This window comes from Daucus carota, chromosome 3 (genome assembly GCF_001625215.2).
Source record: "Daucus carota subsp. sativus chromosome 3, DH1 v3.0, whole genome shotgun sequence".
NCBI classification, from domain to species: Eukaryota; Viridiplantae; Streptophyta; class Magnoliopsida; order Apiales; family Apiaceae; genus Daucus; species Daucus carota.
Window position 1 is genome coordinate 5,606,881 of NC_030383.2, and position 17,930 is coordinate 5,624,810.

The following is a 17,930-nucleotide window of genomic DNA, read 5'->3' on the forward strand; positions in this document are numbered from 1 at the left end:
CTCGATGCATGATTAGTACTTCTTCTGTCCCTCTCATTTCTTTACCGTTACTATTTTGGGATGTCGTTCTCATTTCTTTACGTTACCATAAATAATAAGTTTTCCCAATCATTACACTCACAATCTTCCCCTACTATCTTATATTTAACAATAAAAACTACTATTACACCCACTACTTTCCTCCACTATCTCAAATCTATTATTAAATATTGGTAGGTCCCGTCACTTTACCCACTTTTCATCTAACTTTACTCATTTTCATACATTGCCTTGGTCTCCGTGTCCCCCTCCAATGTAAACAATTGAGGGGGACGGAGGGAGTATCAATTAAGGATTTGAGAAATTTATCAAAGATTTTTTCAATAAATCAAGAATTTTCGGTTAGATCAGATTATAATCGATAAATCAAATAAAAAATTATTCAAGGATTAATCGGGATAATCGAAACTTTTTTTATATAAATCAGGGGTTTATAGAATCTGCGACTGATATGGAATTGCGGGGGAGCTCAAATATACCAAGCAAGTTTAGATGTTGCCAATTGCATTTATTAAGGTGACATTTTTTTATATATATATTAATCTTAGTATTAAAATTTCAGAGTTTTACGGAAATCGGAATAGTATTTTGTCGAGAAGCATATAAATGTGAAGATTTACCCGGTAGTTAACCCTATACTCATAGTGACCGAAAAGGCTGGGTCTAGTCGGTTGCGAGTACTTTTATGCTTTTTGTATTCTAATGATACAAAGTCCGGAAGATTGCCATAGACCTAATCTACCTAGATTAACAAGATTTCAGAATCATCAGCATTCAGAGCTGCTTTGTTGAACGTTCAATAATAGAAATATAAGTACTGCCACAGTAAAGCTGGAGAAACAAAATTCGCATGTGGTTTTGCTACTTGGACCGGACTGCTTGTTCTTGTGCATTTCCTCTGCAATGCCAGTCTTGGATAGAGGAAGTAGAGCTTTTGTCTAATTGACCCAGTTAACAAGAGCATGTGAACTTGTATATAAACAGTAGGTTAAATACTATACATCGATGAATGCAGATCCGTAAAAAAACATCTTGTGAAATGCTTAATTCCGAAGTTATGATATGAACTGATGAACTATTGAACCACGGTAAAAAATGGATTACAAATTTTAATCAACGAGGGATCAAACAACAAATGTGTAGTTGACGTTATTTACATTGTTTAGCCCTGAAGTTTTCAGAACTGAGGAGCTCCAGAACAAGGCTTTCCAGTCTCTTTGAATTCAAAGTTGGTCTAATCGCATCAGAACTTCCATAAACTAAACAAGGATCTTTGCCTTGAGCAGAGTTTCCTGCACACCAACCCCCAGGGGTTAACCAGCCACTAGATCTCCTCAGGACTTCCTTGTCAATTTTGTCAAGAACAGGATCATCCTTCTCAAATTTGCGAGCAAAAGGTGCACCACTCTGGATCATGCCTTCAAAATGTTCTATCGTGAGACTAATAGGATGTTGTTTAGGTGGATTGTCCCATCTTATATAATGCAAGTCATGGTTCACTGTTGTGTTCTGGTAATCCTTGTGGTTACAGACCACCGAGTGGAAGTACCCCTCAGGGGATGACAAGAAATTTGTGTAGTACATGAGAAGAGTCCGGGGAAGATTGTCCCATCCCCATATACTAAATTCGAGAAATGATCTTGTAAGCATTACCCACGCAGAACCTGGAGATGACTTTCATATGTTACTAAAAGAAGTTGAGAATAGGGAATGTGAAAAATATGGCGTGGAACAAATTTCAGCCATATTACGAATTTCTACATGTATTGTACTCTGTCAGATACTCAATACACACATAGCTAATAACTCCTCGACCAGCCTGATTTAAGCAATAATATAAATCTCATATACAAGTAACCCACAAAAGTCACACACACCGTTATATTTATTTATATTCTTTATTAAAAGCTGGTAACAATCATATAACTATATATATAGTAAACTCTGAGTTTTGCTTTCATTTGTAAACATACATTGTTAATATTTATATTAATTATACATGCATAAGTTCATGTAAGCCATTTTAATCGTGGCCCCATTAGACCACTACAGAAGATAGTGCTGAACAAACTATTTCTGACTTGTTTAGTATTATCTAAAATTGCAAAACAAATTATATTTGGCTTGTATAGTAATTCTAGGTTGTTCTGCAATCTTCCGTAATGCTAGACAAGTTAGAATTTAGAAATACTTAAATTTGCACTATTTTTTGCATTCGTCTAATGGGTCTACATTTAAAGTGATCCACGCTTTGTACAAGTATAATATTAAATGAACGTCATTCAAGTCACAAGTAAAGTGAACATATGGATTAATTATTATAGTATTCAGTAGCTTATATAATGGTTATATCTTGTAACTATTCGTCGGTAAATCATATTTGTTTATGTAACTTACATTATAATCAAAATGAACAGCTTTATAACTTATTTAATCACGATCAATGCCTTGTAGTTATTTCATCACCCCCCATATATATACATATCATTGTTGACTTGTCGACTAGGGACACAAGTCAACAGACTACTCGACTTGTTGTTCTGTCAGAACTCTGTCATCTAGCCTCGACTAATCAATGTGACAACCATACACACGTGTGTATAAAGTTGAATTCAGGCCAGAATATTGTTCAACAACAAATACGTGTGAAACTCCTATTTACTGATAAAGTAGCAATTTTAACTAAAAGACAATTGACCCCCAAAAATACATAACAAATTGACCCCCAAAAATACATAACAGTCACGCGAGTGTTAAAAATAGCCTCTCTACTCTTAAGAATGAGGCAAGGCGCACGTACATCTTACCCGCCACCCTGCTTTAGGGCCTTAGGCAGCGGGATATGCCAGGTATAGTTGGCTTGGCTTGATTTAGTCACAAATTATAGAAAGACACAAATAAATCTATCCTTGACTCAAATATTTGGAGAACTGAACCATAAAAACTACAAGAAAAGTAGCCACACTACAAGATCCACATGCATATACTGATCTATGACTCAACACAGTTAAACTCGGAAGTATAACAAGAATAGGCTTTTCCACATCTTTAACCCTTGCATAATTGTCAAGGTGAAAGAAAGCCAAGATGCCAGAAAAACGCCTCAACCACATTTAGGGGTAAGGCACTCGCCAAGGCAATCAGCTATGTGTATATATTATGAAGAAAACGTTGATTATATTTATGCAATGTTCTTTATATCATGCACAAAATACCAAGTCACCCGAACTCTTGAGCTTGGCATGAGGACATGAAAATTTATATCCTCCCAGAATTGGCTGGCAATTTTTAGCAACCCTTTTCTGAAGGCAAAAAAGGTAATAACCAACAACCAAGGTCATATATCCCCATGTGAAGGGAGCTCGAGAGACTTTGCAACAAGTCTGATAACCTTTACCTTTTAACCTTTTAAAAGAGGGTGAAGAGCACCAAAAATACGACTAATTGTTTACATGGATATATGCACTGCTAGGATAAAACTGGAAGAAATGACTTTTCTCCCTTTGAACATAATGACTTCCCAACCAACAAATCACACTGGGGAATGGATGTTTTGAAGGCGAATCACAGGTAGATATAGCTGTGTGTGTTTATAAAGTCCAACACGTATTCACGCTGCTGTATAACATTAGCTTAAGTAAACAACAGATAATGCCAATTAATCATATAAGTATATCTATACTTATAAACACACACAGCTATCTATATTATTTACATATAAAAGGTGTAAATAAGATAGTAAATTCGTAAGCATTTAAGCATTATCAATTAATCATCATACGTTTCCTGATTCTTTGAAATGTTAGCGTCCAAGTCTATTTAAGAAGATAACTCCTTGTACTGTTTTGCATGTCAAAAATCAATTGGAGCAAAGATTAGCTCACATTTTTTTTACGGTTCTCCAATCCAATGTAATATTAACTTTTTTGGACCAACATATCTACTCGAGCGGAGTTACCACAACATAAAGTACAATGCAGGAGCAGAACAATATGCTTATATACTGAAATTAGTCAATTAAGGTAAGCAGATAATAAGTTGATACCCATGAATAGCTTAAACGAAACAGGCATTGATCGTTTCTCTTTGGCATAAAACACACTAGATTTCTTCAAATGATATAAGCCAGGGTCTATAATGATCGGTCTTGCTCTCTGATTCCTGCCATCATTGGATACAAAAAGAATTGAAGACAGGTGTAATTTATCAGTATGATAAACTAAAGAGTATATACACCGGTACGAAAAAATAATAGACAAGTTTAATGCTCACTCTTTCCAGCCGATTGTACTAGAGTGTTCAAGGAAGTTCAGATCTCGAGGCAAGTAGGAGAAAATGTGCAGCATATCTGTAGATATAACACGAAATTTACTAGTGTATCTTGTCAGAAGAACCCATGTACAAAGAAGGTAAATTTAGCTGTCATTCAGATGCTATGCCGATCACAACAGTTTAAGTGCTTCCTACTAAAAATTAATTCTCTACCATATAAACCCGCCAAGTTCAACCATATGAATCAATCTATCCTAAATTCATAATGCTTTAAGCTCTATCTTACTAAAACAATCCCATTTTCTGCCATTGTGTGTTCTCCTGTAGACTCAACATCTCCAAATACTTCAAAATAATTAGTACTTCTCTTTTAAATCAATATCCGAAATCTAAACATGTTAAGTTATTTTTTTAAGGTCAATTATTTCTAACAAATTGTGTGACATTTTCAAGATACCTATCACAAGACAAACAAACAACATCCAAACCACATCAATTCACAATTAGTAATCACAAAACCAACAATGTAGGTACACACATCACTCAAACACCATCTCAACAACATCAATTCACACAAACACAACTAACCATCTTGTCCCATTAACGGATAATCCGAAGCACTCAGATTAATAAACCAATCCCAATCCTTGGCCTTCTTCAACAACACCGCAACACCATGAAGCGTACACGCAATCATCGTCGGCCCCTTGACCGTAACCAAATCCGGCTTCCCAATCACCATCACATTCCCCATCACCTCCACCGACTTGACATACTTAGCCAGCTCAAGCCTCTCGCTATCCGAAGCCTCGATATCGAGATGCAACAAATAGTAATTTCTGGGATGATACACAGCCTGAAGCAGCCTTTTCAGCTGCAAGCCCTCCCCTTTAGTACCCGAAATCATGTACGCAAATCGAGGCAGATTTGAAGAATCGGAGAGATGGGTTTGGGGGAAGGAAGTGTGATCGGAGTGGTGGGGGTGGGGGGTTAGGGTTAGGGTTAGGTAGAGGAAGATGAAGAGAGATGAGATGAGGAGAGAGGGCATTATTAGCCATTTTGTGTCGGGTAATAAGCGGATTGGAGGGCGTTTCATTGTGTGTGTGTCGGGAGATTTATATGTTGGGTTTTTGCATCGGAGGATTTTGTGGTTTGGCTAGATTCTGGGCTGTCGGATCGGGGGCTGTCTTTGGCCGGAAAATGAATATGGTGTACTAGGGATGAGCAAAACCGAACCACAAACCGAAACCAAAACCGAAACCGCAAAAACCGGACAAAACCGAACCATTAAAAACCGAACCAATTAAAAACAAAACCGAATAAAAACCGAACCAATAATATAGTTACGGTTTGGTTTTAAATTTTTTAAAACCGAATACAAACCGAACCGAACCAAATTAAATTTAATTGAATAATAATAATAATAATAAATCTAATCCTTGAAGTATATTGCTTTTCATTTATGTTTCTGACTAACTCTGGTTGGAGCTTTGAACAGTAGTAGTATACTAATATGCATATGTTGTTCTGTAATCGAAGTCATGCTGTTTTTCTGTAACTTCATATGTGTCTCGAGTACTGTTATCTTTTTTATCATTGCCCTTAGAAATACTTGTGCCTATAAAACATAGATAATGTTTCTACTTGGCTGATGCTGTCATTGCAGTTTCTGTATGGAAAGCAAGAGTTCACTTATTATTTGTTCTAAAATGTTACTGGTGTAATTAAGAACTTTATCTAAGGCAATTTTATGGTTTAAAGTTTATGAGTATATAATTTAATTTGGTTTTAAAATCGAAACCGCACCATTATAAACCGAAACCGAAATTAAAAACCGAAACCAAACCAACGGTGTTTGGTTTGGTTTTGGTTTTTGATTTTAAAAACCGAATAAATATGGTTACGATTTGGTTTCTGGTCGAAACCGAACCAAACCGAACCATGCTCATCCCTATGGTGTACAATAGAGTACAGTATATGCGAAGACTACGTTGAAAAAAGAGCATATGCATAAACTTGCAATTTTTTTTTAAAATGTCCGGTTTTTTCATTTGAACTGTAATTTATTTCGATCGATCCGATTTTAAAAAAATTATTTCAATTGAGAAAAATAATAATAATAATAGGGTAAATTATCAAGTTGGTCACTGAAGTGGCTTAATGTATCAAGTTGGTCACTGAACTCAAACGGTATCAAATGGTCACTAAAGTCACCAAAAATATCAAACAAGTACCTTGAAATATGAGTTCAAATAGTAAAAATATTATTTATAAAATTTTACACATTATTTTTAAATGTTACCATAACCAACTAAAAACTTATGATTTCTAGTATTTAAAATAATATGTTATATACTTATTTATATTCATGTAATGTATTACCAATAGTTATATAGATTTTAGATTTCCTTTCTTATTTTGTTAACTTGACATCTGTGATACATGTGGATTACACATATTGGAGTCGGTCGTCTCATCTCGCTTTAATTTTAATACCAGAAGTCAACACTTTTTAGTTGGTTACAGTAACATTGAAAAATAATGTGTAAAACTCTATAAATAATATTTTTAATGCTTCAATTCACATTTCGAGGTACCTGTTTGATATTTATGGTGACTTTAGTGACCATCTTGATACCGTTTTCAGTTCAGTGACGAACTTGATACATTAAGCCCACTTCACTGACCAATTAGATAATTAACCCATAATATATTTGGATTATATCAATTTTATATATTAATTATTTTTAATTAAAACACATGTGTTAAATTTAGTTCTAAATAATTTACAGTTGAATGAGTAATAGAAGTCATAAATTTTTTCAATCATTTTTAATTTAAAATATAAATTTCATTTAATTTCCAGTATTTATAATTCATAAAAAATAAATAAATTAAAACACGTGTGTTAAATTTAGTTCTAAATAATTTAGAGTTGAATAAGTGATGGAAATCATATATTCTTTCGATCTTTTTTAATTTAAAATATAAATTTCATTTATATATACTCAATCCCTTTAATTCAAGTGTAGGCATCCTTGATTATGTTTCTCTTTAGACTTTAGATCATAAACTGGAAGGGGTGTGTTGGGTACTTAAATTGGGCTCAAAATTTACATTCTTGGACCGGAAGTTGAGTAATTGTCGATCCAAATACATGATCAGAGAGATTAAGAAGAAGAATTGAAGCACCCAAACAACTAGGAGGAACACAAAACCAAATTCGTGTTGCTTGGCTATAACTGAGAGCGCCCAACATATGCACATTGCAAAGTTGCGCAACATGAGCCAGAAGACCTAATTTTAACCGGCAACTATTACCACAATATCGTATAACTTTATTGTTATACATTTATATTAAAAATCTACATATTTTTCTTATAATCTCGTATCAAGATTAGCATTTATTTTAATGATTTTGTATTCTTGACCAGACTGTGGTTATTATATGTGCATCACCTTATAATGAATATACAAGAATTTGATACAAATTACATATCACTTCACAAATATTTTCTTTTTTTTTCGAGAACTCATCCACTTTGACAACTTATGAAACATTTCTTCATTGTTTATTTCAGTTAGTGAAAATCACAAGTGATTAACGAGATCAACTGATTAATTAAACAATGAAGAAAGTGCTTCATAGAGTATCAAGTTGAAAATTTACTCCAGTGATAACCATTAAGAAATAGAATATATAAGACATATGTAGGATAGGCAATGATACATTGAAGAGATGGAGAGTCCACCGGATCTTTATATAGATGATGGGCGTAGAAAACTAGAAAATTCAGCGGTTACAAATGTGTAACTGATGGGCGGAGATAATTATAAAAAATTAAACTATTACAGGTGTAAAACCGACTAAAATTTAATAATTACAAGTGAATAACTGGCAGATATGAAAAAAATAAAAATAAAAAATTTAGATTCACAATAGTACAAAATAGGCTTTTACCATTTTCGCTAAATTTAAATTTTTGATTTTCATTATTTTCTATTTCTACCGGTTATTCACTTATAATTACTAAATTTTGGTCGGTTACACCCCTATAATAATTATTTTTTATAATTATCTCCGCCCAACAGTTACACATTTGTAACTGTTGAAATTTTCATAGTTTTCTACGCCCGTCATCTATATAAAGATCCTATACGCACTTTATCTGTTCAATGTATCATTGCCCCTCTAATACATACGTCTTATTACTGTAATTTTTAATTTACCACTAGTATAAGTTTTCAACTTGGTAATCTATGAAGCACTTTCTTCATTGTTTAATCAATCAGTTGTTCACGTTAATCACTTGTGATTCTCGCTAACTGAAATAAACAGTGAAGAAATGCTTCATAAGTTATCAAAAAGGATGAGTTCTCGCAGCAAGAAGAAAATGTTTGGTGAAAGATATGTAATTTGTATAATATTCTTGTATATTCGTTATCGGATGATGCATATTTAATTACTACGGTGTCATCAAGAAAAGAAAAATCATTAAAATGGTTTTTTTACCGTGATTACAAGCTATAAGAGACAAACCAGTAGGATCCTAGTTTTATTTTATATATGAATCTTAATCATTGTTATATATATTGTTTTGAAATGACGCGATTATAAAAATATTAATATTTTATGTTTAAGACAATTGATTATTTTATTGTTGAAAAACTAAAAATTCAAACATTATTTTTATGTAATTTCTCTTTCTAATATCTGCGATACAAATATTTACGATCTTCAAAATATCTGATGATTGCCGTAGAAACTTTTAATCAATGAGTTAAATGTAGTAGCAATTTTATGAAATGACATTTCATAAATCTGAATATCACAAATTATCTTAAAATTCAGTAATACATACACCCTTCCTAATTTTAGATTCTTTTTTTGTCAGGTCCTAATTTTAGATCTTTGAATACATAAGAATTTGTATTTTTCAATGATCTAAAAATGAATGAAATAAAGAGTATAATCTTCATAAGAGTCATCTATCTACCACGTTATTTGAGAACAAAATTCGGGATAAGCAACGAGAGTCAAATTTTATGAAGTCCCCATTTCATTGGAGTCTTGGGGTCCACAAGCTTTCTGCAATCAAAATATAGTTTAAAATATTACAAAATATATTATTTTTTCGAATGATGTTCTCCAAACATCATTGTTTTATTCAATATCTCGTGGATCCCATATATTTTACAAGTAGAATATTGTAAAATATATTATTTTATAAAACATGCTTAGTTTGCAGGACATATATGTTCATGCGCCATAACATACATATTGTACTTGTAAATTTATGAGATTTACAAGATTTTATTGAAACAATAATATTTGTGAAATTGTTTTGCAAGATAACTTTTTTTATAAGATATTTAATTTTTAAAATATAAATAAACTCCGAGAACTCCAATGAAATGAAGACTACATAGAATTCGACTCTACGCATACATATAAAGTTAAAAGTGTAAACTGTAATTAATTCATTATTTTATTATATTTTAAATAACCAAATTAGAGAACTTTGAAGATGTTCCAATAAAAGAATATAAAATTGGGACCAACAAATACTATATAAGAGCTCAATCATGTTTCCTATTTTACTTCCGGAATAATATATAGGGGTTGTTTGGGAACGGAAGCAATTTCTGCTTCTGATTTCTGCTTTTCTTGACCCGTTTGTGTAAAGAAGTAGAAGCAATTTTAAGAAGTTGAGAATGCTAGTTTCTCTCTCACAGCTTCTGCTTCTTTTCCAAACACTTTATTAACTTATTTATTTCTCACTTCTGCTCTACTTCTTTACTTTAAGTATAAAATCACTTTTTTTAAGTTTGGCCAAACGGCCCCATAAACTACAATTTAGAAATTGTCATTTGGCTGCGTGAGGCTGGACTTTTGCCCCCAGTCTCCAGATAAAGTGCTAGGTGAAATTGTGATGATCGACCAGAAACCAATACAAGACTGTGTAACAACACTCAAGTACTCAACACTAACCAAACCGAGGTGGAACCAAACCCCAGCATATAAAACATGAACTTAACTACTCTTTTTAATGGAGTGGTCAATGTCTTTTTAATGTACGAATCTGTTTTTGTTGGAATATTTTAGACTTATTTCCGGAAAAAATTGTATATAAATATATATATTTTTTAAAATAAGTGATTTCAAATATTTAATACTCTATAAAAATAAATTTTTTAATATACAGCTGATCTGAAATCAGTTTTAGCGAAGTTGAGTTCGAAAGTAGCCACTAGCCAGTTTGTTTCAAATGACAACCCTGAACATATTTCACACCGAATTTCGGAATGAACGAGAAATGAAAGTTCTCAGAAAACAAACTACACAGTCCTAACTTGTGTACAGCCCCCCAAAAAGCATTGCGTATTGTAAGTTTTAGGTTGCAAGAGTACTATTTTCATAAAACACGTACTATTTGCAGGAGCCCATTAACTAAAAAAATGTCATCTCAGATCAATTCAATAAAAAGTTACAATCTTGCGAAGAGGGGAAGAAGAAGAAAAAGAAGAATGAACAACTGGAAACATATGTTTAAAAAAAGCCCTTGAAGCTGCGTCAGAACTCAGAACTGATTAAAAACATCGAATATGCATCACCACATAATTTACAGTACAAATCCTAACCGTGACTTTAAAATTTCGAATCCCTTTATAAAAAAAAAAGCTAAATAAAAAGGAAAGTGAAAAGAAACGACTAAACCATTGACGAAGCATCCGGCAATCCCTGGCGGAGATCATCAGAAGCCGCCATACTCGGCTGCGTGACCCGTTTAAGTCTCACCGAAGCGCGACAAACCGGACAATTACTATGCGAAACAAGCCACTTATTAATACACGAAACATGAAACCTATGTTTGCAAACATTCAGCACTCGAACCTCGTCCCCATCAACATACATTGACAAACAAACCGGACACTCCCCATCATAATCTATCTCGTCACTTGTCTCCTCCTTCTTCTTGCTGTCTCCACCGCTTTTATAAACCACATCCACGTGTCCTGCTTTTGCATCCCCCTCTCCCCCGGAAATCTCGCCCAAATTTCTACGTCTGCGCCACTCCACAGGGTAGGGAGGACACTTGAGGAGGAAAAAAAAGGCGTAAATTAAAATCGGAATACAAATAAGTGCTAAAAAAGAGAGGATGATATTTACGGCGGTGGAGCTGGTGGTTCCACCGCCGTTGGGGGCCGGGGACGGCAGGTGGTTTGTGGTGGTGGTATTGTTGGCCATGGGGAGGAATAGGATAGAGTAGAGCTGCTAAATAATTTGTGTCACAAGTTTCTCTAGCCGCCTAACAAACACTTGATATGACACGAGATGTAATAAGAGAGAGTTGGAGTAATATTGTAAGAAAGTCTACATAAGAGTGTTAATGTTGAATTTTTGTGGAGAATAATAATTGAGGCTGGCCTGCATTTCTGTTTATTATTGTTATTATATTATTGTTTTTTGCAACGGAGGATGCTTTTCTTTGGTTTAAAAACAAAGTATCACGCATAAGAAACGATTGTATATGTAACTAACACATGAGTTGCGTACATGAGTTATTTATATCCATGTTCTATTTTTGGGGCGTGCAGCAATATTAGCTTTCACGGTTTTACGTTGATTTCCCTCCCAATTCCCGGATGGTGAGGTTGTATATGACACAAATCGGTTCCGTACTTTAATCTGTTTCTGTTTCTTTCACACCCAAGTACATCGTGATAAAGAAAGCGAAAATCTATTTAATTTTTGAACCCAAAAACTGAAATTCATAAAATTAGTTATTTTCAGCTTTTTTATGATATATATTTTATTATGAAGGTTTTAAATGTTAATATGTAACAACTTTTATTTATTAATAAAATTTCTTATACTATATTCCCTCCGTCCCAGCCAATTCTTTATGTTTGGTTTGGGCACGGAGGTTAAGAAATATGTATAAAGTAGTGGAAAAGAGAAAGAAAAGTGGGTGAAGTGGCGGGACCCATCAATTTTTAATGTATAAAAGAGAGATAGTGGAGTAAAAGTAGTGTGAAAAGGGAGTAAAAGTAGTGTGAAAAGAAGGAAAAGTTGGGAAGTGGTGGGACCCATTTACTATTTTTGGTAAGTTTTGAAATGTAAAGAATTGGATGGGACATCCCAAAAAAGAAACTGTAAAGAATTTGGTGGGACGGAGGGAGTAATAATTTAATTGTTTTCAATTTATAAATTTAAATTATCTTAACAATCAATCGGCTTATAAATAAAATATCCAAATACTTTTAATAATTTATAAATTAAAATCAATTATCACTTATAATCATTTTTTCATTAATAACTTCTTCTAAATTAAGCGAAACGGCACCAACATTTTTAGGATTTTTTTCGTGAAATAGTTGCCCAACCATGGGGATGATCTTAGTAAAGAGTGGTGCCGCAGTGCCTAAATTTCTGATTTATTAAATTATCAACTTTCCTGTATGACTGATACATTCCGATACCTTTGGGCCGTTTGGGTGAGATTAAAATAAGTGCTTCTTGCTTAAAATATAAAAATAGAATAGAAGTTAGAAGTTAGTTAAGACTTATAATTGATTAAATTGTTTGGGAAATAAGTAGAAATCCAGAAACAAAAGCTAACATTCCTAATTTTTTATAAGTGCTTTTTGACTTTTTACACAAAGGTTACGAATAAGTGATTATAACTTATAAACTCGGAAGCCGGGCTTCTAAGCCGGAAACGAACACCCCCATTATTTGAGAAAAAGAGGAGAGCAGTTCAGTTTTGTAAAAAAGATATTAAAATAGTAAAACTGATTTTTGTTACGTGTTAAAGCGAAAAAAAAAAGTCTAACTTAAATCCACGACAATTTGGAGGACAAATATGACATGCTCAATTATTGGCCGTACCAAAAAATTATTTGATGTTGAAACCTTTTTGAAATCGGAAAGAAAAATTACGTAATTGACTATTAAATCAACTGAAGTTTAAAAAAGAAGAGGAGGAATAAGAGAGCCATGTCTAGTGGTATTAAGTGAGAAAATTGAAAAGGCAAATTTTATATTCGTCCTGGCCCTTCTGTTCTGGCAATGTTGCAGTCTACTCCAGTTACACTTGACCAATTTATATTCTATTAAAAATAATTTACTTTTGTTTATCTACTTTCATTTATCGTTGAGTTCACCACTGTATTCTGTTGAACAAACTTAAACTTTCACCAATATGTATGTGAGTGAACTAAGCTCCGCTTCCTGTAAAACAAATAACCTAAGCTCGGCTTATTTATTAAGTAAATCGAATTAGATCCAAATTCTCCTCATTTTATCTATACAACTGGTCCACCTCAATGAAAATATTCCAATTTACACCAGTTAATTAGACACCAGGTACGATTTTAATTTCATCGAAATCTACTGTATTTAATTGTATTTCTAAAAACATTCAATCATATATCATATATTTATAACCCGATTCACGGGTCAAAATGGATTGAATACTTTTAAAAAAAAAACTGGTCTGATCTGAATTAAAAAAAATACCGATTAGGCATAATATTGCTGATGTGATTTTTGTGCATTGCTCGATGAGCCATATTCTCGATTAAACATGCCTACTTTTCATCAAATTATTTGTTACCAACGAAACCGGTCATATTTTTAGCTTAAATTAACACTTGAAAAAGAAACTCAGAGCTGAGAAAATGCAGACACTTGGTGTTTGAAATTCAAACAAAAATAAGTTGAATTTAACAATGTCTGATTAGTAAAAAACGTGGATACCGTGAAATAGCAAACTAACGTGAGAAACACCTATGATAAAAGTTATAAAATGACAAGAATATTATTAATATAATACGAATATTGATTTAATTTCCTAATATAACAACTGGATGATAGTTACATGTTATCTTATACCCATGTTTATAAGTATTATATTTATATTTATATTTCCGTTCTTTATCCTATTCTGGTTTGTCCATAACTGCTGCTGTCCGAGTGATTCTCTGAGATATGAACATTATCATCAATCAAGTAACACGAATGGTGAACCATCTTAATCACCAGCTTAAACAGATAGACCTCTCGATAATATTTTTAAAAATACGATTTAAATATAGTTGATTTGTCCATTTGTATCACACTAATTGTTTTATTTGCAGTACTGTAAACGAGGTGTCAAATGTCAGTTGCATATTTCAACCCTCGCTGTAGATAATTATTTCCTCTCATTCAAATCAATTACTATCATCATATTACCGTTGCCTCATCTTGAGAATTAACTCACAAAATAAAAATGTTCGTTAATGTTTGTTTTCAAGGAAATGCAGTAATATATATCTTTATTAGTATGGGTCTTTGCCAATCAATTGTTATATTAATTTACCCACGACTTTTAATAGTGAAAAATCATTAATCCTAATTTTCTTATGTGTATGCAGTGGTTGCATCCACGTGTTATACACCCCTCTGAGAATTTTTCTCTCCTTATCATACTAAAAAAGAATAAAAAAGAATAAATAATTGATTGCTACCAATTAATTGTGAGGGATCATTTCCCATTTACTAATACTTTACCAACATTTCTCTAGAAAATTTTCCTTTGTCATGATAAACAAGAGCATATATATAGTTGCTTACAATCAATTACTAAAATTATCTCCAATCTATTAATACTGTGAACACTGTCATTGTTACGGATTATCTATTATTCAGTAGTACCTGCATTTTAAACCTAGAATTTTCGAAGTGGAGGTCGTTTCTGCCGCAAAATCTAATTGTTTTAGATTAGAAATACGTGAAGGGGTTTAAAATTAGGTGCAACAACTAATGTCAGAAGGCAACCGACTTGTGGACTAGTTCTACATTTGCATATTTAAGTTCATGTTGTCTATAGCAAAACGCTACCGTTTCGGAAATCCTGACTTGTACCAGCTTATAGTAATTGATTAATTAATTGCAATGCTTTCTACGTTTTTCAAAACTAAAAATATAGACGTATTACAATTACTTGCGGCTTTGATACAATACCTAATTTGAATCATTAGCGTTTTGGTTACAAAATTTTCCAATCACAGATGTAATTTTAATAAGGTTTTGGTGTGTGTTCATTCCATATTTCTAAACTCGAGCGCAGCAAGGCAAAAACATAAAAGGCCTGCTTAATATGAAATGTTATAGAATGGGCCTTACCCATAGTCACTTTGGGTCGAATATTTTTTGACAGTTAGCCACCTTGGGCTCAACATAGATGTATTTAAGAGGTGCTTCGGCGGGCTGATTACGAAAAGTACTTAATTTACCTCACGAGGCGCTAACGCTATACAGATTGTTAAATGCCAAAAGTGTAATGTAAAGGTAAAATTATCTGGCTGACATCTACGATTATGTAAATATTCTACCGATTTCATCTCAATCCTCTATCTTCTTATCAAAAAATTAATTATATTTTGCTGGCTATTTTGTCGCACTATTGAAAGTATATATTGATCTAAGCATTATATATTTCCTTGATTGACTATAAAATGAAGAAGTGCAAAAAAAAAAAAATAGGGAAATACTCTGCATTTGTTTCATTACAAAAGAATGATATTTGCGGCAGGGAAAATTTATGACAAGATTCGGCGGTGCAAAAACAAATAATGAAAATTTACAACAAGATTTGACGGTGCAAAAAATTAACAAAAAAACAAGTAAAAGAGCGCCACAAAGACGCGTGACAGTAAATCTCCGTTTCTCATATACATTCCGCATAAACATTCGAAAGCTTTAGGTCAATACATTCATCTAACACAAGACTTTTACGAACTTCCTAATGAGCGCCAACTGATATTTCCGATGACGAAGTTGCCCCCGCATGATCCGCATCACTCCTCGTTGAAATCGTCACAACATGTTCTAATGACACTATATTTGCCTCACTCGTATTATCTTGTGACGGCACTTCCAGGACATGATCATTTCGCGACGACACTGCCTCGACATGTTCCTGGAACAAGATATCCAAATGATCAAAACTATCCCTCGAAGACACGGCTGCGGCCGGTTCTGGAACAGAAGGCATAATGTCGGCACGACAAAGCGGGCAATTCGGGTGCGAACCTAGCCACCGATCAATACACGGAACATGAAAATGATGTGCGCATTCGGGCAATATTCGTAAATTCTCATTTTCTTTGAATTCACCGAGACATATTGCACATACGCCTTCATTGCACTCTTTGGTGTACTTGAAAGTTGGGATTGATTGCAGGCTCGAGTTACTCATACTGCTGCTACTAGCTATGTTTGCTCTCGTAGTATTGCCGATTCGGACGTTTCGCCACGGGCGCTCATTTTGCTGCGCTTCTTGGCGCCTCTCTTCGGAGTTGCACCAGCCGAGGAGCATGAAATGGAGTGTGGCGACTATGATTGCCCCGGCAATGACCCCGAGGAGTCCGATGAAGAGTGGGTTCACGTCGTGGTGATGGTGATCTTCTTGGCCTAAATTCGACATATATAGAACAAATTAATACTAATTGGCGAGATGAAATAGCAATGTGAGTTGAAAAGATGTTATGGCAAGCAGATTTGAAGTTACGTACGTGTTGAAAGTCTTTTATAATTGCATGATTTGTATAGAATAATAGTAGTAGAGGAGTTGTTTCATACTTTGATTTGTAGAACCTGGATATCACGCACAAACATTCTCTTCTGATATTGAGTACAGTTTTGGAGGGAAGTAAAACCACGTACCGTACCCTCCAAATCGTAGAATTAAATAATCGAAATTTGAAGTTGAATGAGAATGAGAATGAGATAGACACATAATGAAGTCACGTTCTGGCAACTGGACAAGACACAAAAATTATTAATATTGCCTGATTTCAACTCCACACGGACTCATCGTCGAGTCCTCTTAATGCTCATGCAGTCATGCTTTTTATGGCCACCTCTGTCCTCTGGCAAATTTCAGAGGATTCGAAAAAAGGAATAATGATAATTACTGGTGAGATCAAATTAGTAACGGGTCCAGAATGGGATTCTGAATTTATCGGTGCGCATGTGACCTCCGACGTCTTTAATTTATAACACATTTTAATAAACGTTTTTATTATAACTAAACATATTTAAACGTTCTCATTGAACTTACCTTTTCATTCCATTTTTAATTAGTCTTTTGACGGATTAATTATTAAAAACTAGTGTCGTAAAAAGCGGGAATCGGACTTAATCGATGAAGTTACGGAACAAGGATTAATCGAGGATTAATTGAATTAATCAGAGATTAATCAGATTGATTAGTGATTAATCAGAGATTTAATCAGTTCGGCGAGTTACGGAACAGGGATTAATCGGTGATTAATCGTGATTAATCACCGACTTTTAAAACAGAGTTAAAACTCAATAAATATATAAAATAAAAAACATACAAGACATCTTAGAATTAAATATTAACTCAAATACATTTATTAATTATTTACAAATCTATTTTGATTTAGAAACTCATTTCAGGTCTTTAAATCAATCTAATCTTACCGTCCCTCAAATCACGTACTATAGATGTACATGATCCTTTGTTTTTAAATTTAATTTTTCACCAAATGACTAACAACTTTTTAAAATCTAAATTCATTATATTTTCTCTATCTCCTACGAT

General features: G+C 33.5%; 3 protein-coding genes across 3 annotated transcripts; all 3 read right to left on the minus strand.

Annotated features, from left to right (window-relative positions):
- Positions 1 to 1,059: 1,059 nt before the first annotated feature.
- Positions 1,060 to 5,573, minus strand: LOC108215034 (beta-glucuronosyltransferase GlcAT14C). Its single transcript, XM_064090453.1, has 4 exons — positions 4,900 to 5,573; positions 4,312 to 4,387; positions 4,085 to 4,200; positions 1,060 to 1,703 (listed from the first exon to the last, which is right to left on the minus strand). Exons 1-4 carry the CDS (start codon positions 5,405 to 5,407, stop codon positions 1,189 to 1,191), a joined length of 1,215 nt encoding a protein of 404 aa, XP_063946523.1. The 5' UTR covers positions 5,408 to 5,573; the 3' UTR covers positions 1,060 to 1,188.
- Positions 5,574 to 11,023: 5,450 nt separating this feature from the next.
- Positions 11,024 to 11,560, minus strand: LOC108212120 (RING-H2 finger protein ATL33). The gene has a single exon (XM_017383850.1). It carries the CDS (start codon positions 11,558 to 11,560, stop codon positions 11,024 to 11,026), a length of 537 nt encoding a protein of 178 aa, XP_017239339.1.
- Positions 11,561 to 16,103: 4,543 nt separating this feature from the next.
- Positions 16,104 to 16,787, minus strand: LOC108212121 (RING-H2 finger protein ATL51). The gene has a single exon (XM_017383852.1). The coding sequence runs from the start codon at positions 16,785 to 16,787 to the stop codon at positions 16,104 to 16,106; it is 684 nt and encodes a 227-aa protein (XP_017239341.1).
- Between the last annotated feature and the right edge of the window lie 1,143 nt (positions 16,788 to 17,930).

Coding starts and splice junctions, on each gene's coding strand:
- LOC108212120 (XM_017383850.1), bottom strand. CDS start 11,560: ATGGCCAACAATACCACCACCACAAACCACCTGCCGTCCCCGGCCCCC.
- LOC108215034 (XM_064090453.1), bottom strand. CDS start 5,407: ATGAAACGCCCTCCAATCCGCTTATTACCCGACACAAAATGGCTAATA. Junction 4,388..4,899: donor TCCGTTAATGGGACAAGATG/GTTAGTTGTGTT, acceptor TTATATCTACAG/ATATGCTGCACATTTTCTCC. Junction 1,704..4,084: donor TTCGTTTAAGCTATTCATGG/GTATCAACTTAT, acceptor AGTCATCTCCAG/GTTCTGCGTGGGTAATGCTT.
- LOC108212121 (XM_017383852.1), bottom strand. CDS start 16,787: ATGTCGAATTTAGGCCAAGAAGATCACCATCACCACGACGTGAACCCA.